This window comes from Polyodon spathula, chromosome 10 (genome assembly GCF_017654505.1).
Source record: "Polyodon spathula isolate WHYD16114869_AA chromosome 10, ASM1765450v1, whole genome shotgun sequence".
In the NCBI taxonomy this organism is placed as follows: Eukaryota; Metazoa; Chordata; class Actinopteri; order Acipenseriformes; family Polyodontidae; genus Polyodon; species Polyodon spathula.
Genome location: NC_054543.1, coordinates 16,487,541 through 16,514,849, shown reverse-complemented (window position 1 = coordinate 16,514,849; position 27,309 = coordinate 16,487,541). Strand labels below are relative to the sequence as shown.

Genomic DNA, 27,309 nt, shown 5'->3' with positions numbered 1-27,309 from the left:
GACAGGTGGCAAAACTACAGGTTTACAGGTTATTTATACATTTGTGAATAAAAAGTAAAAAACAAGCTTGTGAAACATTAAAACGGCTGAATGACAAGACATATCATCTCATGCTGTACACTCCTGAAAGAAAAGTTGATAAATTTGTTTTTCTTCTCTAGCTGACTTAGGACCTATGATGTGTGATTAGAAAGCTGAACATAAAAGGGATTATGACGAAACATGCCACTTTGATACATGCTGTAGAAAACAAGAAACAGCTAAGGTAAGAATAATGTGTTTCCTCCACATGTTTTTTCTCAAATTAAAAATGAACATACATCTTTGCGAGCTCTTAATCTTGTCATTTTTACACTCTGGGATCTCCTGACACCTCTCTGTGCCAATGCCTCATCCTCTGAGCAAGCCCCTTCAATCTCTTTATCACTTATTTCCTCTCCAGTATCCTGGTTGAAGCTGTAGTCATAGTCTGGAATTATAGATATATAAATTTTAATCAGACAGTGTTTTTACTATAAACAGCAGTACATGTACATCCATGCCCTGCTGTATCAAACAAACTCTTAAAAAAAAAAAACCACACACACACACACACACACACACACACAGAGCACACAAGCTATATACATTTCAGAAATGACAAGCAATTCCCTCACCTGTCAAACTATGACCAGATTGGTTCTTACAGCACATAGGAAAAATGTACAACAATGTGTGTACATAATCTGTACACATTACATTTCATCAATACCTTATTGTTTTTAATACAGGAAGATCTGGAGCACTGAACAAGAAGGTACACATTTGATTGTGGTACCCATCTAGTGTTTGATGTGAAAGCTGTGGAGAAGTTTCCATTATACCAAAACAAACCAAGTAAATGTATATCATTCTAATGAGGCATCAATGTACTCAATTTAGGAAGAACAAATGCAAACAAAACCTGTGCATTTCAAAATGTGTTATAAGGCATCTGGTATTATAAACTAGCCTGTTCTTTTTGTATTAAGTTATAAAACAGGATTCCATAATGTCAATTATTTTTACTTTAGAAACTGAAATTCCCGCTGCCTGCAGCGTTCAAAGGCTCAACCGTTTTAAGACCTCCAGGGCATTTAGTTTCCCTGCCATCTATGTAGAAGTCTTATTCCAAGCATGCTTTACCAAACTTGCCATATTCAAGTTAACAAGTAACTGACATTTGAACCAGTGGGACAGAGTTCAACATGCCACTGGAAAAATACTTGTGTTGAGTCACTAAACTAATTACTCAGCCTGCCAGGAGCCGTATGTCAACGACACACACACACATCATGTTCTATTCCAGAATTCCTCAGGAGGGCGCCAGAAGTCAGAAACAGTGCAAGGAAAATGTGGTTTTGATTAGAACAACCTCCTGGGATCAAGGAACATACCACTAAGTCTGTGAGGATAGGTTTTGTTTATTTTCCCTTTGAAAGGATTCTGTAAACCAAGTAAAAATGTGAACATTACTCCATTGTTCACTGACAATTCACATTTATATAGGAATTATTTAATGGTAAACCACAGAAGTACAAAAGGCTTTGACACAGAATAATCAGCCACTTGGCATGCTACAAAAACAACAAACTATATATGTATATATTTTCTGTTCTCAAACAGTAATGAAAAGATTGCTTACACAAACAGTAGGGGGTGGGGGGGGACAGGGACAGAGACAGAGACAATGTAATCTTACACCTTTAGTTTATTCATCTCTGCCTAGTCCCTGGTGTACTTGAACAGCTACAGTGACCTCAACTAACATTTGTCAGGAACAGGCACGGTGCTGAATATTCATGAAAAATAAATCTAATTTTGCTCCAGCAGACAAGGCGGTCTTCTCCAGTTCAATTTGAAGGCCGTAAATAACCGCATGGCAAATGTCTCCAAATACAAACATTGTCTCCTCAAGGGCAGTCATTAAAAGGCCAAACAAATATGAAGAAGAATAAAGTCCAAGGTAATGCCAGGAAGCAGAATTCCGCACAATGGAGATGTTTTACACTGCCAACTTAACAGCCAGTGGAAACCCAATCACTGAGTTTACACAGGCATACCAGGAGCAAATGTAATTTCTGGTATAGAACAAAACTACTACACTATATTAATCCTGGTAGTTTAACATATTTTTATGCATCAGAAATGTTCATATCTCTAGCGCTTACAAAATGACAGTTTAACTGCAGCTGAGATTAAAACAAGCTGCATACCCTGTCTGAAGGCATTATGCATTCTGGTCAGGGTTTTAACTGCAAGGGATGGTTCCTAGAATACCTTCCCAGAAACCATTTCATGTTTTTGAATTTAGATTTACAACTGCGTCTGCTAAATACGCAGGGTACAATTATTAAAAGCATTTATATTTGTTTTTTATTATAAATCTATTTGTTGTCTATATACATTGTGAACAACCTACTTAATGTCTTCAACACAACCACTGGATACCTTAAACAAATCTGAAATGGTTTTGAAAATAGGAAGAGATCTGTACCAGAAGCCTCGAAGTTTGAGATTTTGGTTTTCTTTTTAGGATCAGGTAAGTCTGGGAAAGGCCGCTGCATTGGTTCGTCCCCCTGTATGGCTGTCAAATCATGCATACTGAAGCTTCGCAGGCGATCCGAAAGAGCACCCTGGCCCTGTGGAAAACAAAGTGTTATAACATGCATCAGGGACTGAAAAACACCAAGCTCAGGGCTTTGCTTTGTCATCACACTGAAAGAAAAATGGCTTTATAAAATGAGGTTCAAGCAGTATCATATTTTTTTATTTTTTAAGAAAGCAAGCATAGAACACAGAACAGCATGCATGAATTTTATAATTGTTTGAAACCAAGGACTTTGATCTAGGAGAGGATGGGTGTAAAATAAAAGAAAAAGAAAAATTACCAGAAAAACTGAAAATGTACATTTGTTTCATTTTGCATGCAATAGATTGATAAAGGGCCAAAACTTATATTAGTGGGACCATCATACATCAATTTACTGTATTTTCATTTGATTTATGAACTAAAAGCCAAATGTAAAAAGTGTATTTTAGAAGTAGAAAACAAACGTCATTTTGTTGTCTGGTTGAATGCCAGCGATCTCCCTTATTCGAAACTTTAGAATACATGGTTAGTAATCAAAATATTTCTCAAACATATTTAATGCTAGTGGGGAATTCCTTAAACTACTTTTAATGTAACTAATTAAATAGATTTGGGTGTGGAAAAAAAGGTCCCATGCTTTATTTTCTTTTTTGCAATTACCTCAACGTGAGTGGATGAGAGCTGATGAAAGTGCAGTATTCCTACAAGACAGTGTGCATCAATAAGGGTAAAAAGAAGAGAGTAACAGCAGAGTTAGAAAGAGAAGGGAGACATGAAACAACATGGCAACACGGATTGTGAGGACATTAAGAGAAAAATCAATAGCTTTAAAACAGGTTTTGTTTAGGCCCGTTTACAAGCATTTAAAGAAGCTTTTTTGGCAGTACCGCCAGAATTCCTCCACGGTTGTATCTTACAAGAGAACGGGATGAACTCACTGCACATTGTTGCTACTAAAAGTACTTGTCAATGTACAGCACCAGAAATTAAAATGAATACAAATTTCTAAACTGCCAGTCTTATGAGTCGCCCAAATGAAAAGTAGTATTAAGAACATAAACATAGAAGCATATGTTAATGGTAATGCAATAAAATATTTAAATATATACAGAGATGAAAGTGAGAAGTACAAAAAAAGCTGAACTGGCAGGAATCTGGGATCCACTGCGTGTTGGATTTTTTTGCTCAAGAACCCAGATTCAGATTACACCTGAAATTAGAATGTACACCAAATAATAAGTGAACTTTAACTGCTGGTTTCACAAACCCCGAGACGCCAATACTTGGGAGAGAACAAAACAGCAACTGCCAAGAAAAATCAGGATTCAGGATCAGGATCAGGGTCTGCAACTTGATTCAAGTATCCAGTCAAATATAGTGGTTTACCGTAAAAAACATTGCATAGGTTGCACCGGTGTATAGGTCGCCCGCCTTCCCCTTTTGAGACAACAATTTCAGAAAAGCACCTAAAATTAGGCCTATGTTTTTCTTCAACATGCTCAACATTAATAATAAAAGGACAATTCATAACTCATAAATGTTTTAAAATAAGTATTTTGCAGTCTTTTATGTCATTAATATTTTACATTTATGTAATACAGCATTCCATTTTTTTTTTTATACTCAAAATAAAAAAAACTCAGTGTCACTTTCGCTGTCTTCAAACATAGCAAGTCCTGTCTCTGTAAGGTGATCATCATAGATATTTTCTATGTCATCCTCGCTTTGTGAATCTGTCTCGGACTCAACAAAAACAATGTCATCCTCTGTACCATCCACATGATTTGAAATGCATGCCTTCTTAAAAGCCTTTACGATCAATTTTGGTGTGATGTCTTCGACCCAGGTACAGGTGGTACTTAGTTCTAGTAGCCTAAGGTTTCCATTTGCGGTAAAAGTGAGCTCACCTTAAGTATTGTAAGAGTTATTTTATTTGTTCATAAGTTTAGAAAAAACAACAAATGGATCACAGGTCCTTCATCATGGCTTCACATAGGAAATCTGCCGAATGGGGGAAATTTTCAAAACACTGTTGAGTCACAAGTGTAAACAAATAAGCTGCAGTGCGAATACAAAGCAGTGTTTATAACGTCTGCAACAATGTTTTTTGATTGAACAAGTCGTTTAGCCTTACTAAACAAATGCAACCTTTAAAACTTATTTTTAATAAATTAAACACCCTCTTTCAACATTTAGCAGTTTACATAACATTAACCATACATTTTGACATTAGAAAAGTATGTTTTGTATCAATTACTGTATGTTTAACACTAAAAGCCCCTCAGCAGTCATTTTGGAACGTTTTGGTTTTAAAATGTAATTTTCTCCACTCGTGTATCACATATGGGGCTGCGCGTTCATGTACCTTTCTGTCTGTGCTAAATATTCTCACAATGCAGGAGTGCAGAAATAAAGGAGATATATTACATTGTACCTAAAAGCCCCAGCAGCAGTCACATTGACGGCCACATAGAAAACGACTGTTTCTCCTTTCATTATACTATTTACAGTGTTTTGAATACAGCTGTCAGAAAGACTGCTGCAGGGTTTCTAGGTATGAGTATCTAGTGCCCTGTAATAGTGTTATAGGTCTTACTTTTGCAACATCATAATCAGAGCAATCACATAAACAGAGAAAAAAAAACTCACTTTGGGATAGCCATTTCTGTCTCACACGATCCTTAACCCTTTGCGCTCCTATGTCGGACCAGGTCCGACATTACAATTTTCCCTTTCCCGTCCGACATCAAAAAGACGCAATGCCCAGGTCTCTAGTCATTTTTTTATCCGGAAAAAGCAGAGAAAACCTTTCGATGGCCGAGTGAGAACAATAGGAGCCGAATGAAGCAAAAAAAAAATAATCTGATAGCCCCATGCATCACATAGATAACACAGACATAAAAACAAAGGAGATAGCTGCTTCTGCATCCAGTGCTCATAAAATATCAGACATCTGCAGAGATTTTTGAGATGTTATAGTAATAAAACAATGACTGAGGAGTTTGGTGATAAAACGAGTGATCAGGAAAGGATTTATCAGTATGCACATCTATAAAGAGGTATGTTAAAAATACAGCGAAAACAGGGTGGGGCTTGGCTGGAGATGCAGTATTGATGTCGTTTTGCATTGTAATGCCCTTTAAACCTGTGATACTTGTCGTATCCGGTAAACATACATCATAATCTCAATATTCATACGTTGACTTTTTTTGTTGTACTTATTCCCGCGGCTGCATTTTAGTGACAGCAAGAGCAGCTGCTTGAATGTTTTTCGATGTTTGAAATGGATACATTTCTTACTTGCAAAGCAAAAACGATGGAAGAAAACACAGGAGTGTACAGAAAGTGCAAAGTGACAGAAAGTTGTATAGTCCCTTTGGATAATGTTTATGCTGGTGAAATAAAACAAAAATAAGTTTATCATTGGTATTATAGTTTAATCTTGAGGTTAATATTTTTGATATTGTAAACATTTGAAATAACATAAAATTATACTGAGGAGGAAGAAAATGGTAACATGATAAACATTTACAATGTAGACTACTTTGTATTATTTATAATGACTTTGCCAAATAGAAAGTGAATAAGAGTATTTCCAAAGAAATTCCTAAATAGTGTAATTTAATTCTGTGCATCCAAAGACTTGTAATTACGTTTTAAGAATGAAGCCTACTGTTTGGTATTCAGTCTTAAACTAGCTGTGAAAAATGACACATTAAATAAAACAGCCTTCATTGTGACTGTGGTACCATTCAGTGAAAGAAAACTGTAATTGAAACCTCCCGAAAGATGGGGTACAACAGTGTCAAAAAAAGGTTGCAAACCCTTGCTTTAGGCCTATATCATGGTTTACTGCTTTGGTATTACAGTACATAATCAAATTATGAGTGAAAAAAATTAGGGTGGGAAATTGTTAGCTAGGCTGTAGAAATGTGATTGGTACTGTTGAAAGTTAACTGCACAATAAAAAGGTAAATGTTTTTCAAAAAAAAACATTTAGGATTCAGGATTGTCAGTCATTCACATCAGAACGTTTCTATCTAAATACATAAGATAATGGACAACACTTTAAGTGAGTTGTACCTAACATGAATTTATAGTAAATTACGTCAAAACAATTACACAAATAGAAAAAAATTACTGCCATTTGTAATGCTAAAAACTAATTTAATTTAAAAGTATAGTAGATATCAAAATTTCAATTATCGTTGAATAAAAATGGTTCAGTAATTAAAAACTATAATTTTGATATCGTGGCAAACCTAGCCTCTACTAGCTAGTCATTTTATTTTCCTTGTTAGGGTATGAATCAATAGCCCCAGGGGACAGAGTAAAAGCAGAAACTGCCAATCAGTGGAGATCTTTCATCTCTGTCTACAGGAATTGCTTTACAACAACTACATTAAAATACAACTCATATGTTTCTGGTAAGAATGACAAATACTCCATTGAACTAAAATCTATATTGTTACAACACAAAATGGATGTGTCACTTTGGCCTGAGGCCATGCCAATTTATGTGACTACAAGAGATATTTTCATTATAAAACAAATACATTAAAAAAGGAAACGCTTTAAAACTCAACTCACTTTTACACAACCAAAAGGAAAGTAGAATTCAACTTGCCTTAACAGCTGCAGTGACAGCTGCTGTTGCTGCTATATTTAATCCCTGCTTGCCGAACTTTACCATGGTCTCATAACTACGTTCTCTGGCCTGAACAATGTAGTCATCAATCTCCTAAAAGAAACAAAAAAAGGTAACAACAGGTTGAAGGATTAATGCTTGAAAAAAATAATGGAAATATGTTATCAATGTATTCATTATGAAATGGGTGGCCTTGGAAAATGGAAACTTAAATGTATTTGTCAAAGTATGTTCCAGAGAAACTTATTTTCATTTTCAGGTAGATGTGGTTCTGCCATGCCACAGTTCTTCACTGAGCACCAACGCCTATTCATTCTTGAACAGTATATTTCAGTCAAATGGAAGAGGGCCAGTTTCCTTTTTTTTCTGTGACCACCCAGCGTTCAGCTCAAAGCAATTACTGAACTTGAATTAAAGGATTCTTTCAAAACACGGACGTATTTAGAGGAAAACCACAGCATTCAGCCTGTTGGAAAACTATTTGAAAAAGATTAACCCTGCGTTGCTTTACATCATTTAACTGGGTGAATCCGATAACATTTTTAAATCTGTACGAATTCAGAGATCTTCATATTGCAGGCATATCTTTTTGTAATAAAAAGTTTTGTTGTCCATTGTTCTTGACACTCCAAAATTAACACATGAAAATGTCCTTCAAAATCACTTAGTTGTGTTTAGACTCATGTTAACCGTTTGCTGTTGTAATGGTGAAGCCTTTTTATTTACATGAATATCATGTACAAAAGAACTGCTCTAAATAATATTCCCATTATTATTGTGGATAATGCTTATTAATGAATAGACACACAGCTACGGTAAATAATATTTATTCTACAAATAAATAGGTTATCATAATGCTTAGAGAGAGTTTAAGGTGAGGAAGATGGATATGTGATACAAGGCTGAAGTGAATGTGTATTCTCTTACCCTTTCTCTTGAAGAAAGAAGGGGATGCAGGAATTTCCTGTAGAGAAGGCTGGCTCCTCTGGTATACGGAGACAACAGCCAAATTACAAATGCAATCTTCAGTTCATAGTAGAGTGGAAACCTGAGGGTTTGGGCATGGGGAGAGAGAGAGAGAGAGAGAGAGAGAGAGAGAGAGAGAGAGAGAGAGAGAGAGAGAGATCATTCATATTATATTAAATAATGGAAATATGTTTTCAATGTATTAATTATGTAATGGGTGCCACTGGAAAAAGAAAACAAATGTATGTCTCTCTATCTATCTATCTATCTATCTATCTATATATATATATATATATATATATATATATATATATATATATATATACACACACACACACACAGCTCAGGGAAAAATTGAGGCCACTGCAAAATTATCAGTTTCTCTGGTTTTACTATTTATAGGTATGTGTTTGGGTAAAATGAACATTTTTGTTTTATTCTATAAACTACTGACAACATTTCTCCCAAATTCCAATTAAAAATATTGTCATTTAGAAAATGACAACTGGTCAAAATAACAAAAAAGATGCAGTGTTGTCAGACCCCAAATAATGCAAAAAAAATAAGTTCAGATTCATTTTTAAACGACACAATACTAATATTTTAACTTAGAAAGAGTTCAGAAATCAATATTTGGTGGAATAACCCTGATTTTCAATCACAGCTTTCATGCGCCTTGGCATGCTCTCCACCAGTCTTTCACATTGATGTTGGGTGACTTTATGCCACTCCTGGCGCAAAAATTCAAGCAGCTCGGCTTTGTTTGATGGCTTGTGATCACCCATCCTCCTCTTGATCACGTTCCAGAGGTATTCAATGGGGTTCAGGTCTGGAGATTGGGCTGGCCATGACAGGGTCTTGATCTGGTGGTCCTCCATCCACACCTTGATTGACCTGGCTGTGTGGCATGGAGCACTGTCCTGCTGGAAAAACCAATCCTCAGAGCTGGGAAACATTGTCAGAGCAGAAGGAAGCAAGTTTTTTTCCAGGACAACCTTGTACTTGGCTTGATTCATGCGTCCTTCACAAAGACAAATCTGCCCGATTCCAGCCATGCTGAAGCACCCCGAGATGAGTCCAATTTTTAGCTTTGCCAAACACCTGGTCCTCTAATGGTTAGACGGAGACCTGGAGAAGCCTACAAGCCGCAGTGTCTCGCAACCACTGTGAAATGTGGTGGAGGATCAGTGATGATCTGGGGGTGCTTCAGCAAGGCTGGAATCAGGCAGCTTTGGCATGAATCAAGCCAAGTACAAGGTTGTCCTGGAAGAAAACTTGCTTCTTTCTGCTCTGACAATGTTCCCCAACTCTGAGGATTGGTTTTTCCAGCAGGACAATGCTCCATGCCACACAGCCAGGTCAATCAAGGTGTGGATGGAGGACCACCAGATCAAGACCCTGTCATGGCCAGCCCAATCTCCAGACCTGAACCCCATTGAATACCTCTGGAATGTGATCAAGAGGAAGATGGCTGGTCACAAGCCATCAAACACAGACTGCACATGATGCATTCGGTTAACAAGTTTCAGCAGGAAATCACCCGACATGTATTCCCAGCTCTTCTGCAGCAATTCCCAGAGATGTAGGGCACTTGTGGGTAGCTTTGCTGCGACTCTTCTGTCCAGTTCGTCCAATACAAGTTCTATTGGATAGGTCTGGAGACTGGGCAGGCCAGGTCATTAGATTGAGTTGTACTTCACTTTCCTTCTTTGCCAAATAGTTCTTGCACAACTTTGAGGTGCGTTTCAGGTCATTATCTTGCTGAAGAATGAAGGACTGCCCAACTAGCCGTAATCCTGATGGAATGGCATGCCTCTGAAGTATGCTATGATAGCCATGCTGGTTGAGCTTGCCATGGACAAGTTGGGCAGTTCACAGCCTTACCAATGATCCTTCAACAGTGGGGTTTTTATCCAGAAAATGTGACAGCAACTTTAATAATTCACAGGTGGAGGCCAACGGTAAGGTAATTGTGTCCTCGTTAGGGCAATTTCTTTCCTCGGTGCAAACTGGGAGCTTCCACAGCACAGGGGTTGAATACTTATGCAAGCAAGATATTTCAGTTTTTTATTTTTCTTAAAAATATTTCCCAACATAAAATCAATGTCACCTTACAATAATTGATTTTGAGTTTAAGTGTTTTAAAATAAAATATCGAACAGAACGAAATTTCAATGTACCATTTTTGTAATTCAGTAATATGAGAGAATTGGTCAGGGGTCTGAATACTTTGGCAAGGCACAGTATATATATATATATACAAGAAGTCCGTACATTCAACATATATGGATGCAATGAAGAGCCTTACTTTTTTTTTTTTTTTAATTAAATATCCTTATGCCAATAAAGTAGTCCCATTTATAATTTTGAACTACACACCAAGTTAAGCTGAGTAAAATACATTTTATTGGCACATGCAAAAGAAAGTACATCTGTATTTTTTATATTGTGGACATTGCCACTGAAGAGATGGGGGTGGAGTTGAGATGGCACCGAAATCGTTTTATGTGAAAAAGTCAGTACTGAGTATAAAAGACAGCGATTTCTTCTTTTTTTTTTTTTTTTTTTTTTACATCTTCCAGTTCATTTAATTGTTCTTCACCCAAATCGGCATGTCTGCTTACTGCTTTCGGGTTTTATGCAGGTAATTGGTCACTCAGCTTCATAGTTACAGCTGTGCATCTGTAACTGTAAAATCAAGACGGCTACTGTCCGATAATTCTGTGATGAAGCGCAGTGATTTTGAATATGTGACAAGGCTCCAACTGAGGCTCAAATGATTTACTGGACTACAGTCTGATCTGCCATCCTGCCTAGATAGTCTGACATGGGAATGTGACGCAACTTTAAATTTAAATTAATAGCACCAGTTAATGAGATTCTTAAATAAAATAGCATTACAATCTGCATTTCTATTGCACTTGTGATCTTACCAAGATACTGTGAGGTCTGTGACTGTTTCAAGTACGGTGTAGACAGCGAAGACGATCCAATACATCATCCAGCGAACCTGGGGGATATAAAAAAAGCAGTCCTTGATGGAAAAGTCTGTTTAATAAAGGTGCAGATGCAAACAGTCCTTTACTACTACTACCACCACCAATACATTAGAGAGGAGTTTCAGCCACTGAATATCAGGTCTTTATGCTTTAAGAAAAAAACAAATACACATTCATAATCTATAGCTATTTATCTTACATAAACTGACAGATCTCTACTAACATCCTATTCACATGCAATTAGTTCTGAAGAATCAACTAGGATTAAAAAAAGTTTGAGTCACTGTATATCTATCCTTGATTGGCAAATTGTCAGCCCTTCCCATTTTATTGGTTCATTTCACAGCTATTCTCACCTACTTTTTCAATGTCCATAGTGTCAAGAATACTGCTGGTTCTCTTTGTTTTCAGTGCAGCAGGAATTCTGTTAATGACTGACCAACTGTGAAGGTACTATAGCCACCCAGATGACAATTTACCAGTACCATACCCAGTGGATTAGTAGTCTACATTTTAGGGGTGTAACATTTCACATGTTAGCAACTTTTGCATAACAAAACAATGCTGATCTCATTACTGGACTGTACATAATTGACATGTTTCATGCTGTCATATTTAAGCTAGCTGAAATATTTCAGCAGTTTAAAACCACATTATATGTTGAGAACAGACAATTTTTATGTTTTATTAAATGTATTGTAACCCATGTATTAAAGTATGTGTCATGTTGTGAACCCAAAAGTTACACTGCCTTACTACTTGCAACAACTGCAAAACCTGCAGTAAAGTAAAACCTACCTTTCAGTCAGGATCAGAAGTGCACATTTAAAATATTATGTAATGGAACTATGACTTTAAATTTGTAAGGTTCCAGCCCATCATAGCTATGCACAATGCACTGTTTAGTATGCTTGCTGTAATATTAGCTGAAATCCATCAGGCTTTCAGAGAGACTTCTCAGCATTTCAATTTCAAAGTTAACCCAGACAGTCATGTGATAACATCCCCCCCCCCCATTCAGGCTCTGAGGTATTATTTGATAAGCCTCACTGAACAAAGTAAAATGAATGTACACAGCCCTGGAATTACTACACTGACAGGCAACTTCAGATTTAATTGGCGACCTCCCTGTGAACTTCCACAGCCTGGTTTTGACCGCAAGTGATCAATGCATTATATCAGCACTTAAGATTACAAACCAGATATATTTAAGCATGTAAAACTGTTCTAATCTTTAAACCGCAAAAAACACAAAATTTGGATCATACCAAGTTATCAGCGAAGAGCAAGAACTGCCTGACTCTATGCAGCAAGGACAGTTTACGTGTTTTCAGGGTATTGGCGCAGCAAAAGTAAATCAGCCAAAAGCACCATTTCACTTTTAATTTGTAGTTCCCAACACTAGTTGAAATGAAGGAAAGAAAAAAAAGACAATACCTGTGATACAGTAAGAGAAAAGTCAAAGGTAAAAATGTCCTTCTTTCTCTCCCAACGTTGTTTTGCTGATTTTTTTTGCGGACCCCAGACACACTTATCCACGTGTATATTTATGTAACTTAACTTGTTTTGTCAACACGGAAATATGCTAGGGAACACACTTATTGTGACGTCTATATCACTTATATAAAATTATTTCTGTTTTAAAATTGAACATTTACCTGCAAAAAATATATTTTTATATAAATATAAAAACATGTCTGGCATGCTTGGGATTTGAAACTATAACCTTCAGTTTGCAAGCGTGTTGTGTTACTGTCAGTGCTACATGATTAGTTGAGACGAGCAGTATTTTGAAATATGAAGTCAGCCAGCTGAGAATTCTCGGAACTTAAGTTATATTTTGGAAATTTTTCTAGTCATCATTCATAACGCTCATTGTGGTCCCTATTGGTGCATAGACGTACGGTTCTTCTCGACATTGGATGATGAGAGGAACGCTATTTGTGAAGGGATAGCCTATATTTGGTAAAAGTAAAAGATTAATAAATATTGAAATAAATGAATATATAAATCAAAACATAGACATTTATTTCTATATCGGGAGGTTATATAAGGGGGTGCAATAATTTTTTTTTCTGTGTAGCAAACACACTTTTTTTTTTAAATTTGGAATCGCCAATTGTAATTTTCGCCCATTTTCTCCCCAATTTGAAATGCCCAATTCCTAAGCTTGGCTCACCGCTGCAACCCATGCGCTGACTCAGGAGAGATAAAGACGAGCACATGCATCCTCCGAAACGTGTGCCTTCAGCCGTCCGCTTCTTTTCACTCAGCAGCCCTGCCATGCAGCTACCTCAGAGCCAGAGCGTCAGAGGAAAACGCAGCTCTGGGCCACGCAGCAGGGGAGCCGAGGACACCCTGGCCCATCTAAGACAAACACATTTATGATGGGAAAAAAAATGTAGCTGATATGACACTTTCATTGAACATAATCATACGTTCACTCCAACTATATAACCGCTACACTACACAGATTCAAATCTTAACCCTTTCAACAGTAACTCGGCTTGTGTTTTTCAGGCACAATAAAAGCGGATCGAACTTGCATGACAAACAAAAGCCAAGTTAGTAGAAACAATTGAGGCAACCTTGACCCCATCGCTTTTACAGTTGTGTCAATTTGCTTGGTGCTGGCCAAGGTTGCCCCAGTTGTTTCTTGAAACCTGGCTTGTGTTTTTAATACAACTTGGAAGAAACCATTGGGGCAACCTGAACCTCCACCGTTTTTACAGTTGTGCTTAATTCCTTTGTGCTGGGCAAGGTTGCCCCAATGGTTTCTTGAAATTTGGCTTGTGTTTTTGACATCTCCAATTTAAATGGCTGGGCACTTTTGATAACTTGGTGTTTTTTCACATTTCCAATGTGTTTTTGGTTTCAGACATAAGATACTGTTGCTGTATTACTGGAAGGGGATAAACCTTTAATACCGACAGAGAATATAGACTAAGCAACACTGCACTGCATATGTAGCTACACCAGACACCCTGCTATTATGTAATCTTTATAGTGTAAACTAATTAGTTGAAATTGAATAGCAATGACCAACTTTACAAATAGTCACTAATCCTAGTTCTTTGCTGGATGTTCAGACACATTTTTTAGACTCGGCAACCAAGAAAATGTGATGACCTGGCTTACTTATAAACAAAGAAGGAACTCCAATCATTACACAGTATAGAAAGAGTTACTCGCAACTTGAAAATTAAACCTCTTCTCTCCCTCTCGTCATAAATGATCCATCAGTAATAACTACAATCCTGCACCTTACCCAAGAAACCACAGTGGTTATAAATGAGAACAAGAAACTCTTGTGACTTAAGATAATTACTATACATGCCTTTTTTGTATGTTTAGACATAAGCCTAATAATCTCACAGGACAAAAAGGTGTCACAAGAGTGGAAAGGTTGTTTGGCCACATAGCCTGTTCTGTTTATAATTTATTTTTAAATAGTTTTGTATTAATCAGGTAATGGTAAGGAGAAAAAGAATCTCCCACTTAAAACAGTTTATTCTAGCAACAGTTCACAGACTAACAAAACACTGAAACTGCTGCAGGCAGAATAATAATGCAATTTCTCCTCAATGAGATACGGTAACTTGCTAAATGTTTAAGACATGGAAATGAAAGTGCTTCTACCTCAATTACGTAATGACTTCTGCAGAAAGCAAATTGCTAAATGAGGATTAATTTACTAAATCCACAGTTGGGAATTCCTCACTAAATAAACTGCGTACCGTAAGAACTACTACATTTCTTTAAAAGGAATGGAATTCCTTCCACAGGCTATAAAACGCTGAAAAGCAACAGAACGTCCAGGAGAATCTGCTTTTTATTTCATTTCCACAAGCTTGAGTATTTATGTATTACAACAAGGAGACAAGCACGTAAACAAGCTGGTGGGTTGGTTGATCCAAACATGCAAGCAAGCATCAATTTCAGAACTGTATGCAGCAAAATGATGCAATAGGTACAGTATTCCAGGAGAACTGTACATTTGATAAATCAGAAGATGAAAGTGCTTTGGTCAGCACAATGTAGTGTGGTCTGTTTGTGCAGAAATCATTTACAATTATGGGACATGGCAAAAGGTATTTGTACTTTAAATTCCACTACAGTAATGCAGCACAATTAGTCGATTATTCGGATCAAGCTCTTCACAGAAGAGCATCACTGGTTGGACGAGTGCTTACTAGAAATTGCAGGTCTCCGAAATGACCCTACATTTCCAAAATTTGGAACAAAAGGGAAGGTATGTTTCGAGTTGTGTGGTTTCAAATTCATTCTCTCTTCTTTGATTTTAGGTAATCCGAAAGAAAAAGTATTAGTATTAGAAAAATTGTTGTTTTTCCAAGAATTTTTTTTTTTTAAAAGACATAAAATACACCAAGTAAAAGGTGCAATTTTATTTTTATATGCCCTAGCAGCAAAAAGCTAACGCTACATTTATAGTGTGCTTGACTCAAAGAAAATAAGGAGTGCCTGTTTTTAGTAATGACTTGAGGCTTTGCAGTATTGTGAAACAGGAGGACGCTGATCATTGCCAGAAGGGTGTAGGGTTTCTAAACGCCTGACAAAGTAAAATAAGAATTTCCATTAAGCAAGGCAGAGTGCCAAAACGTCTAAGGCTTGTCAACTACTGTAGAATACTCGGGCAAGCTATACAATGAACCTTCCTTGACCAGTTATAAAAGGTCAGTTAAAATTAGAAATGAACAGTTAAAAAATATCAGCTTAAATAAAACTAAAACTAAAAATTCATTTTTCAACGTAACCGAATCAGAATTCCCACTCCAACGTGCACCGACAGAAGACCTTTCTCTGTGTTAGAAAGCACATTTCTGAACTGTTAAATAATTCTTTCAAGTTGTGAGTTTATTCAGCTCTGGAGATTCAAAAGTATGGCAATTTTAAAAATGGTCTCCAATGCATCTATTCTAAATGAACTACTGTATCTTAACTGAAAGCTGTAGACAAAAATATATTGTAATGTTCAATAAAATGCTGAACATAAACATCCCCACATTTGCCTGCAAAATATGAATATATAAAAACTAATAATGAATATGAAAAACTTTGAAACACAAACACACACACACACACACACACACAAAGGCACTTCTGTCCACATTTCCCAAAGGTCTCACACTGTATTTTTAGAAGAAGAAAAAAAAAAAAAAAAACACGACAGCTCTGGTAAAGGACATAAAATTTAATTTACTACCTGTGTTCAACAGCAAAGCAATTTAGCCAAAAAAAGAAAGGATGCTATATTGCTAAAGTATAAGATTATATACTGTAACTGTAGTCAAAGGTTTAATATAGACAAAGATCAAAGCAAGTCCCACTGGAGTGGTTCCAAGACAACTGTGTTCTGCAAGCATCTAGCTGTAATTTTTGCATGGCTTACTGAAAGCTATACTATTACAGTAGATCAGTATTTGTATTTACAAAGGAGGCAGTGTGACGTACGTTTACAATTTGATTTTAATATTTTGGGTCAAATTAATGTTCACATACATACTAGATCAGAAAAGGATGAAAGAGTTAGCTCAATGGCAGTGTCTATCACTATGTAATAACCTCCAGACTTGACCTCAAGGAGGCTGCAATGAATGACATCATTCAACAGTACTAGAAAGACTGTACTGTAGACCCCATGCACGGTTAATTTCAGAGTGGTGGCAGAGTTGTTGACACGCAAATCAAGCCAAGGAGACAACTGTGTGTCGCCTACTATACCAGCCTCTTTGTAAATAAACTGGGCCTTAAGGGCACAGTGATGTATTAAATTCAACCTTGCCTCAGACACAAACTTTAATAATGACATTAGCTCTGTAACACTCCCTGTAGCATGTGTGTTCAGTGTACTGCCATTTACTGTAGATGAGTTTATATGCAAAAAAAGAATAAGACAGATATCACAAGGACTGATGTACTGGTAAATGAATACCACCTGAGGTGCCACAATATTGGGTATTTTCAGGTAAAATACTACTGTATACTGCACATTACCTTCTAGCAATGCAAATCACGTACTGTTTTAGCATACAATTTATAAAATGCACAGGTTCTGTTCAATACACAAGGGGTATTAGCACCAAGTTTCTCCAAAGCAAAAAATTACACAAAAATAATACTAGTTTTGAAGTGTTCCCCCATTACTGTACTTGGAGATAATCTTGTGCATGATCTCGGCTTTGTTCAGACAGGAAGCGTGGGAACAAACAAACAGGCAATAGGAAAAACACTTGGCTTTCACCCTTTGATGTGGTTAAGGTTACCAGATTTTCAGACTGGTATTTTACGGTTCACTGTCAAAATGTCAGCGATGTCCTATTTAGAGGCTTACTGTAGTGCACTAAAAATCCTGATTCAACAATACTTGGGCTGGGTAAATGAATAGTCTGTTTCCTAATTGACTGAGACAAGCCTCTAAAAACAAACAAATCACCTGCTTCTATCACTCTTCCACTGCCACAGATGCTTCAATTGAAAGCTGCCACACAAAACATTCATTTGAACTGGGGCCAGCAACTCAGTTTAGCCATGTAAACCTGCGCCAACATGTGCTGAAAACAATTTACTATATTTTTAGCTTTAAAAACTAACCCTGTTATACAGTACAGATTGTGTTAACCTCTCCTCATACTGGTTTGTCACTATGGAGAAGAAACAAAGTAAAACATGCAGTTTAATTGCATTTACTACAGTACATGAGGGGAGAAGTGCTGAAAAAGCCTAAAAACGCAAGGAACATTAGCAATTGTTTTGTATTGTCCAGTGAAATTAGGTTCCTTCAAAAAGGGTTGTGCTAGCAAGAGCTGTGGACCAGTAGACCAAATTATATATTTTTTTCTATGTTTGATGCAGCAAGCAATCCTATAGATTTGGGGTTTTATGTCAATTCCTTCAGAGAGCACTAACAATAAAATGGACAGAACGGATCCACCATCATACTACTGTACAAACATTCAAATCCTACAGTAGATACGGTTAGAAGTTCAAGCCAAAGATTACACTAGAAACACGATTGCTGTTTAAATATACAAAACTATTGATCCCGATATTGGCAACACAGAACATATAGTACTGTACAACAATATATAACACATCTTTAGCACTGACAAGTTAGCAGCTAGATGGTTAAAAGCCAAAAAATGGGGGGCTCTCAAGTGACACATCCGGTAAAGGAGCTCCTAGGGGGTGGCAAACAATTGGCCGAGTGTCGCCCCGGGTGGGGAGGGCTTAGGTCAGCCAGGGTGTCCTCGGCTCACCGTGCAGCAGCGACCCCTGTGGTTTGGCTGGGCGCCTGTGGGCTTCCTGTAAGCTGCCCAGAGCTGCGTTGTCCTACGACGCTGTAGCTCTGAGGTGGCTGCATTGTGTGCCTGCAGAGTGAAAAGAAGCGGTCTGCTGACAGCACACGCATCAGAGGACAGTGTGTGTTCATCTTCGCTGAGCCTACAATAATTGACTACTTCAAAACTGGGAGAAAAACAGGGTAAAAATCAATTGGCGACTACTAAATATATATAAAGAAAAAAAAAAAAAAGCCAGAAATGAATTAACATAAGCAATATTTGATGCATGTTCATTGGATTCTTGTTCATCAGGAAATGGTATTGCTCTTTACAGTACAGTGCTGTATGACTGGTAAACACCTCCAAAAGAAACACAAACCCAGCCATCTATGGTAACCAAACTTAACAAAAACAAAAAAAAAACCCTGCACACATTAATTTCACTTGCCTGAAGCACATTTTCCCATGCCAAGTTCAAAGGTCTCCTAAACTCAAAACTACATTCCAGTTAAATCATGTGATTTGCAAATCTAATCTCTGCACATACTGCATTTTTATCACATGGCAGACAGTCTGTCTGTTCTGTGCACAACAAGGTTCTTTGATTGTCAAGTACAGAAATACAATTCATAAAAACTACTATCTTAACATTGTGAACACCCCTGGCTTTGAAGGCATTAAATAACTTATTGTATTATATTAAAGATTAGTACTATATTATTAACAAAACATTTAATAGTTAAACAAACCAAAACTTGACCAACATACATTTACTGAATTAATTTGCATTTACTTTGTGTAATATCACTGGTTTTACAAGCACCTCTAAACCACTAAAAGAGAATTAACTCAACACTTACATATTCTTTAACATTCTTTGTTTTCACAGCTTTGTAGGAATAGTATGCAGGGTATAAGGTTCCAAAAAGTAGCCTGTTGAGAAAAACAAAACAAATGTTTACTGGTACAGTCATGGAGTTGGCCAGTAGGGTATTTTAGAGACAGCAGCATGCCCAATAGCTGGGTCATTAAAGCATAATCTAGTTTTTCAAAATAAGAAAACAAACAAAATCACAGACAACTCTGTTGCGTGACTAAAATGCATGAATTTAGGGTCCAGCTGGTAAAACTCCAGCATCTGGAAACTTTTAAGAGTGAACACTTTCTACATTCGTGTCCTGACATGAAAGAAATCTGGAAATCAGTGCCGACAGCATCCGCTTTGGAGAGCTTCAGGACATTATGTTAAAAAAAGACCTTGTAAATAGTCCAGCTTTACTGTGTGGGTGGGAAAAAAAGCCTGCTCTTTGCAGACAATTAGAACAAAACACACACATCACTTTGCACATAACTACAAGAAGGTTCTTACTCTGGTTTTTTCACCTATATTTATATTCAGAAATTCCTGGGTTTTACAATAGCTGCTGTAGTGTTAGTGCCTACAAAGCTGTTTACAGCACCTCAGTATCTATACAGGTTAACTTCACTAACATTACATGGCGATTCAGACAGGGGGTAGCATTCACAGCATAATTCAAATATTACCCAGGCAATTTATCTGCACCAAATTTTACCTTGGAAATTGTATATTAAAAGAAACTGGCTTTTGGAAACCAATGTTTAAGCCTGCAGAGGGAATAAAACACAGCACATCCTGTGTGTAGATGACCTGCCCTAATATACCAGATGGGAACAAAGCCAGCCTTTCATGTGGAAGCTGGTTTCAGCTGAATCTAATTTATTATGTTCCACTCTGCTAGATTTATGGGTAATCCCCTTTACCCATGCATGGAACTGGTAGTGGAGGGGCCCCACTGTTTCAGCTTTCCAGCTGCATTAAGCAGTTAGTACATAGTTCTTATTCTGTAGCACTGTGCGAATAGGACAAACTTGGCAGTACACCTAACATCATCATTATAGAATTGTGCTCGCCTTACAATCTACACAGTTAAGGACACATGGCCAAACATAGTGAGAAAAGTAAAAGAAATGTAAAAATTAATCATTTTAAATACCACCTCAGCCAGAGGGTCTACAGAATGCAGTATGGTTCGCTTTAAGAGTGGGCGACTTGCAATAATTAGCAGTTCTTTACATTTAAACAAATACATATAGTAAAAACGTTTTGTATCATAACTAGAACAAAACAGTGTGTGTCATTATCTCAAAAAAAAAAAAGCATGAATTGTTCACTGATGAGAGCTATCAATTAGACGCTGCACTTGAGTGTTTTTTTGTGTGCATTTGTATAAGAAGAAACATTTGTTGACGTTGGTGTTTTGTAATTGTAATTGTAACTGAACTGTAAACCATTAAGACCGCACGAGTAGCATTTGACAGGCTGCACAAAATGTCCGTATCAGCCGAGATGATTATTGGTTGTTAGTTGCATTGGAAATCCTGTGGTTAGAGATGAAATTAAAAAAAAAAGCTGAAGTGGCAGGAATCTGGGATCCAATGCTATGTAGGATTTTCTGCTCAAGAACTCAAACTGAATGAAGTTAAGATTCAGATTACACCTGAACTTAGACTGTATATCAAATAAGTGAACTTTAAAACTGCTGGTTTAACAAACCCAGAGATGCCAATAATTGAGTGAACAAAACAGCACCTGCCAAGAAAAATTTGGTAAAATAGGGTCTGTGAAACTTGATGCAAGTATCCAGTCAAATAAAGCTGAAGTAAAATATAGTTTCAAGTGAAATCTATTTGCACAACGGCTGAAATAAATATTGTACAAAATGTCTTTTCTTTTAATGTTCTTGTTCCTTTACAACTCAAATTGAACTTGTTTACATCAAAAAGGTCGCTCTCTTTTAATTGTTAAAGGCTAAAAAAAGAACAAATGTACACTTTCATTGTTCTTGTTAATTCCTATTTTTGTGACCCCTTCCTTTCCCTCCTGTTTTTTGAGCTTTAACAACAACGAACCTACAAAAGGAGCCACACAAAATACCTTCAGTGCAGGCACACAAAAGGCAAGAGCGCTTGAACTTGAGCTAATAATCTGCTAGTTTCGGTTTATTTAGAATACTAAGCATTTCATATTATAAATGTTAATTTTAAAAGCACAAAGTTGACATTTTCTGCTTCATTTTATATTACCATGGAAAAGAAAATAAGTTCTAATAAAAACAAAACACGAATTGCTTGTGTCATGTTTAATAAAAAAAAAAATGTTTAAAACTTATAAAGGGTCTATGTACAACTGAAAAAAAAAAAAGAGTCAAATATTAAAATGAATGGCAACTTTGTGTTTTTCAAAAGATGCTTGTTTAAACATGGTGTGTATTTTATAATTCGCTGGATCACCACATTTGTCTCCATCAACATCAGGTCACAAAAAATAAATAAATAATCAGCAATAAAAAAAATGCAGACTTAGTTATTGCTGTATAAGACGCAAGCGTACCATCAGTGTGTGTGTGTGTGTGTGTGTGTGTGTGTGTGTATATATTTTTTTTTTTTACCAGGAAAGCATTTATAATAAAGGCAAAGCCACTACTCCCGGTTTGAAGATGAGCCATAATACGTACCTTCATTTTTGCCAGCACCTTCCTTTCGTTCTATTATTTTCGCCATTTTCTGCAATACGAACTGCAGAACTGCACCATGACTGTTTCATTCACAGTACTGTACTTGTTTGTGGACCAATGAAACAGCAACTTGCCAAGACAGCCGTATGCAAGCACCAATGGGGTGGGTGCGTAATGTAAAAACAACCGGTATGTTTTGGGCCATTATCTTGCTGTAGAATGAACCCCTGAGCAACTAGGCATATACCAGAGGGTATTGCATGGACTCTGGATCCAGCAAAAGAGCCCCAGACCATCACGCTTCTTCCTCCATGTTTGACAGTTGGTGTGACACACGGAGGAACCATCCTTTCGCCTACTCGACTGCGTACAAAAACCCTGCGATTTAAAATTTTGATTAATTGGTCCATAAGACCTTCTTCCAGTCTTCAGTAGTCCACTGGCGGTGCTTCATGGCCCAGGTTAGCCTCTTTTTCTTATTTTGCCATCTTAGCAGTGGCTTTCTTACTGCCACTTGACCTGTCAAACCTGCAGCTCAAAGTCTTCTCTTCACAGTTGAAACTGAGACATGCTTACTTCGACCAGTGTTAAGCTGTGCTTGAAGCTGTTGTCCTGTGAGCCACCTACCACGCAAGCTGTTGACTCTCAGAAACTTGTCTTCTGATTCTGTTGTGGCTTTGGGTCTGCTAGACCTCTTCCTGTCAAGAGTTTCCTCCAGTTTCCAAGTGCCTTTTGATGGTGTAGGAAACTGTACTCACTGACACCTTGGCTTTCTTTGCAATTTCTCTAAATGAAAGACCTACACTTTTAATGGTTATAATGGTCTGTCTGTCTTCCTTTGTTAATTGCCATTATGTCAGTAACATACTACTTCCTGCAGTACAATACTGTCCAAATAATGCTTAAGAGGGTGTAGCAACACAGTCTGTTCCAACACTGCTTTTATACAGACAGAGGGTTTGTAAGAATTGTCAGCATCAACTTTCAAGGCTTAATTTACTTCCATTGCTGCAGAACAGCTGTAAGTTGTTAACCCATTACTTGTTCCCTGAAAAAGGCCTTTTTGTATAACTCTGAAATGTACATTATTTTTCAGTTTTTGGTAACCTAAACTTTTTTTTTTTTTTTTTTAACCTCTGGCAGTTTACTGCTTACCTTTGTTCCATTTCAGGTTATTCACTGGACTTGAACTGCTTAAATTTCAATAAAAACTGGAAAAATGGGGGTGTTCTAAAACTTTTGACCGGTAGTGTGTATGTGTATATGTGTGTATGTATATATTATATACACACATACATACACACACATACATACATACACACACACACACACACGTATACATATATATTACACACTAATACATGGTTTAGCTGGAAATTCAATAAACAGTTCTAAAGGACTGGCCTTTGTGTTTGGTGGGTGGTGATTTGAGCCTTTATGCATCAAAATCCATAAAAAAAGTGCTTTAAAAAGTGTGTTCTTGTATTGTCACATGGAGGAAGCTTTTTTCTTTTATTTAAAAGCCATGGATAACTGTACTGAATGTGTGCAGCTACTGTATAAACCACAATTTTAAAAAACTGCGCTCCATCACAGATTATTTATTAATCTATTTATTACAGTAGACAGCACATTAGGCTCATTTACTGGCCTTTGCCCTCAAAATCAGCTCATCTTATAGTTTCGTCAACCAGTCGATAGGCACATGACAAATTCACAGCACAATTTGGCACAATTGCCAGGTCTGCTTGATAAAGGCCCAGGACTAAATAGTAGGGGGTGAGCAGGTGTTGAAGTTATGATTAAGGTGAGCCCACAGAGCACTCATGGTGCGTGACTGCAGCTAGGGCCCTTTCAGATCAACCAAGTACTTTGAAAGAGTTCAAACTGACTCATCAAGAACAAGAATTCAGAATCGAACCCTGGCATGCATCATTTTGCTGAAGAATCTAACAGCCCCACTTTCAACAAAATGGCGCTATGGCCAAATAAGACACAAACAGACGGATATGGAACAACCAAGTATTGGTCTGGTGTTTAACCGGCACGCGTAGCAATTTTTTTATTTTGATTTATTCTCCTTTCTCTACTCCCATTCTCCAACCCAGAGCGAGTGAAACACTGCGTCTTTTATGTAGCTGTACTCTATTGCTAATCTGCACGTGGAGTGATTGTGCAATCCCCGTTCCTAAATACAATTACAGAATGAAACTAGAGAAATCCACCTGCACATTAAGTATTACTACTTGCAACCAATCACAAAAAAATAAATACTGTACATCTACTGCACCAGAGCCGAACATTGAAAAGCTGCAACCACTCTGATCCCCAGCATTAAGCCTTTTCATTCAGAGCTGCACGCCTGTTTGAACTTACAGTAATAAAATGTCCTGAACCGAACACTCAAAAGACTTGCACTTGCAGCCCAGCTCATATTGTAAATGTCAAGTATCAGTAATGGAATTATGTGTAATCGGGGCAAATAGTTTGATGCCCATTTTATTTATTGAAAAGGGGTTGTTAAGGTTTAAATTGCTGTATGAACAACATCTGTACAGAAGCTATCCTGGGTCTTGCAACCCAGCGTTGCCCCTCAAGGCCCCTTACCACCAAGCTACAAGGGTCTGTATCTCAAGATATGTCAGCAGTGCAGAGGTGAATTACTTGATTTATGAGTTTCTAGGAGGACAAAGCAACAGACTTTTTCTTTTTTTTTTCAGAAGCTCTGCGAGAGCCACCAGTTTTGCACACTTGAAATTAGAATGACTAGTTTATTTTTTCACAACCAAGTTCCATATTTGGATTCAAAACAAACTAATGCTAGCATCTGGAGAGCATTTTATTATTAAAACGCAACCTTCCTTCAGTGCAGTTTTTAGTGGATTATATACAGGGATCCACCTTTGTTGTGGTTTATTTTCTAGGTACAGCCATAGCAACTGTTCCACCTATAGTCTTCAGTGCCCAAACCAAGAAACAAACAAACAAAAAAACACCTGGAAAAATATGTTCAAAAAATAAACACGTCTTAATAAGAACTTAGTGTTGGAAGTTTGCACTAATTAATTAGGATGGCAATTCCTTTCAAAGCACTCGATCAGCCATGGCTGTATACTAATCTCCCTTCACCCACACAACTTGATCTGTTCAAATCCTGCGTTAAAGAAATACGGACAGCACACTGCCGTTTCAAACAGCTGCAGTGAAATCAACACAATAGTGGTTAAATTAATCTGAAAACCCATATTAACTACCACATACTGCAAAAGCTAAATATAAACTATAGTGTTCAGGAAAAAAACGTTAAAACATTTAACACACAAATGCAAAATGTAAACAGTGTTAGAGGGTTTTTACTTAGGGTTTCGGTGGCTTCTAACAGCTGCTCTTTGATATTTCAAAACCAGCCACTGTGTTTCATTATCAGTCAGCAGGCTTTTTAAAGCCATTGCAATTATTTTAGTAACATACACATCTGTTTCTTTGGAATGATCCAAGCAAGCAGTCACAGAAGGAGTTATGTAGCTTTTCATTTATGTGCTTGCAGGATTAGACATTCAGCTGCATAGCTGTTGTGGTCTGTGACTTCAGTCTGACCTTGTTACCACTGTGCTTGTTGGAGACAGCTTCCATTACAATAGAGCATTTTGTTGGTATCAAACAGAATACATTGAGAGAGGCAACAACTAGGGATGGGAATTTTAAATGTTTAAAACGTATTAAAAAGTGGTTAAACATTAAATAATATGCCAGACGTATAATTGGTCACGTGACAAATCGTGCCAAAAACATATTTCATGTATTAACGTATTATCATATACAGCAGTCCGTCACGTATCCGTCTGCTCTGGTGCCACAGTAAGGGCGGACATTATAAAAAAGGAAGGGGTTTGGCAATTGCCTCCAAGTAGCTTTTCTGATTGGTGCAACAGAAAGATTGACACTGGGGCAGGTTTTATCTGGCGCTTCATTGGTGCACACATTGGTTTTTCATGCTGTACTGGGCGTGGTATGGTATTCAGTCCAAGGGGTAATAAAGTTAATGACAAATGTTTCTTCTGACGGTTGTAATATATATTTAATAAAAATGGCATCTCTAAAAAAAGGAATGAGGCAAAGCCACATCTGAAAGTATTTTGAGGAAGTGGACGACAGAACTGTGGTATGTAAATAACTGTGCCAAACAAAATTGCTGTACCACCATTTGAAATGAAAACACATTCAGAAATTACTGTGGCTGGAGTTACTGATGGCAGTAAAAAGCAAAGATCCAAACAGAACACTCCAGGTGGCGTCTGACGTTTATTTACCCCTTTCTGTGAATACGTATGACACAATTTTAAAAGGAAGGTTCCCCCCCAGAAAATATTAATTCAGAACATATATAAAAGTATAAATTATGTACAGGCTTCAATTTACCAGTCCACTTTTACACAAATCTTTTTTTTTTTTTTTTATTATTTTTTTCAAACAAACATGTCCTTGATAGCTATGTAATTTGTCAACAGAAGGGGAGATTTAACATTTGATTCCCGAACAGTAGAGTTAGTATAACAATGTATTGGAAAGATTCTGTAACTGTAAGCTGTGTGTTTTTGTTTTAGATTATTATTGGGTTTGTTTTGTTCTTTGAATATAATCTAAAAAAAAAAATAAAGAAATAAATAAATGTTTAAAAAAAAAGGTTTAGTTTAGTTTATTCACTTTGTGCCCACCGGGACAGCACAGGTATGTCTCAATAGTGCAACACAAATACACAGAGACATTTACCAAGATAAAAATAATAATACAAATGCTTTTATAAAGACCAAATTCCCAACAAGCTTATTTTTATTTTCTTTAGACTGCAGGACAGTCACTAGAAGATAGTTACTTTCTGAAATAACCAATCAAAAATTTGAAATTGACTGACAGCCCTAATTTCAATATATACTTTGGTGTGTACGTGTGTGTCGTTTTTTATATATATATTTTTTTTTTACTTTGTAGTTGGTTTTAGGGTTTCTTTGCTTATACTAACCAGTCAGTAAACATCATTATGCAATACAAAGAGTGTATTTAAACATGGTTTAAACGCAGGTACCTGCATAGCATTTAAACGCTTACCAGGTCGCGATAACGCAAACCTTTGCGTCCTAGATGCACAATAATGTGTTATACCCCATATTAATAGAGTAAAACAAGTAAAACAAATATTTTGGAAAAAGTCAATGCGAACACACACAAGTAAGGCTTGAAGTTTTCAGGT

General features: G+C 37.0%; 1 protein-coding gene across 1 annotated transcript in view; it reads right to left on the bottom strand.

The window, feature by feature from the left end:
* Positions 1-27,309, bottom strand: part of LOC121321876 (receptor expression-enhancing protein 3-like) — a 47,705-nt gene that overhangs the window by 2,654 nt on the left and 17,742 nt on the right. Inside the window, exons 2-7 of the mRNA XM_041261187.1 lie at positions 19,386-19,458; positions 11,159-11,235; positions 8,187-8,307; positions 7,239-7,352; positions 2,516-2,660; positions 321-469 (exon numbers count right to left, since the gene is read on the bottom strand). Coding sequence (XP_041117121.1) covers positions 321-469; positions 2,516-2,660; positions 7,239-7,352; positions 8,187-8,307; positions 11,159-11,235; positions 19,386-19,458 — 679 coding nt within the window. The remainder of the gene's footprint in view (positions 1-320; positions 470-2,515; positions 2,661-7,238; positions 7,353-8,186; positions 8,308-11,158; positions 11,236-19,385; positions 19,459-27,309) is intronic.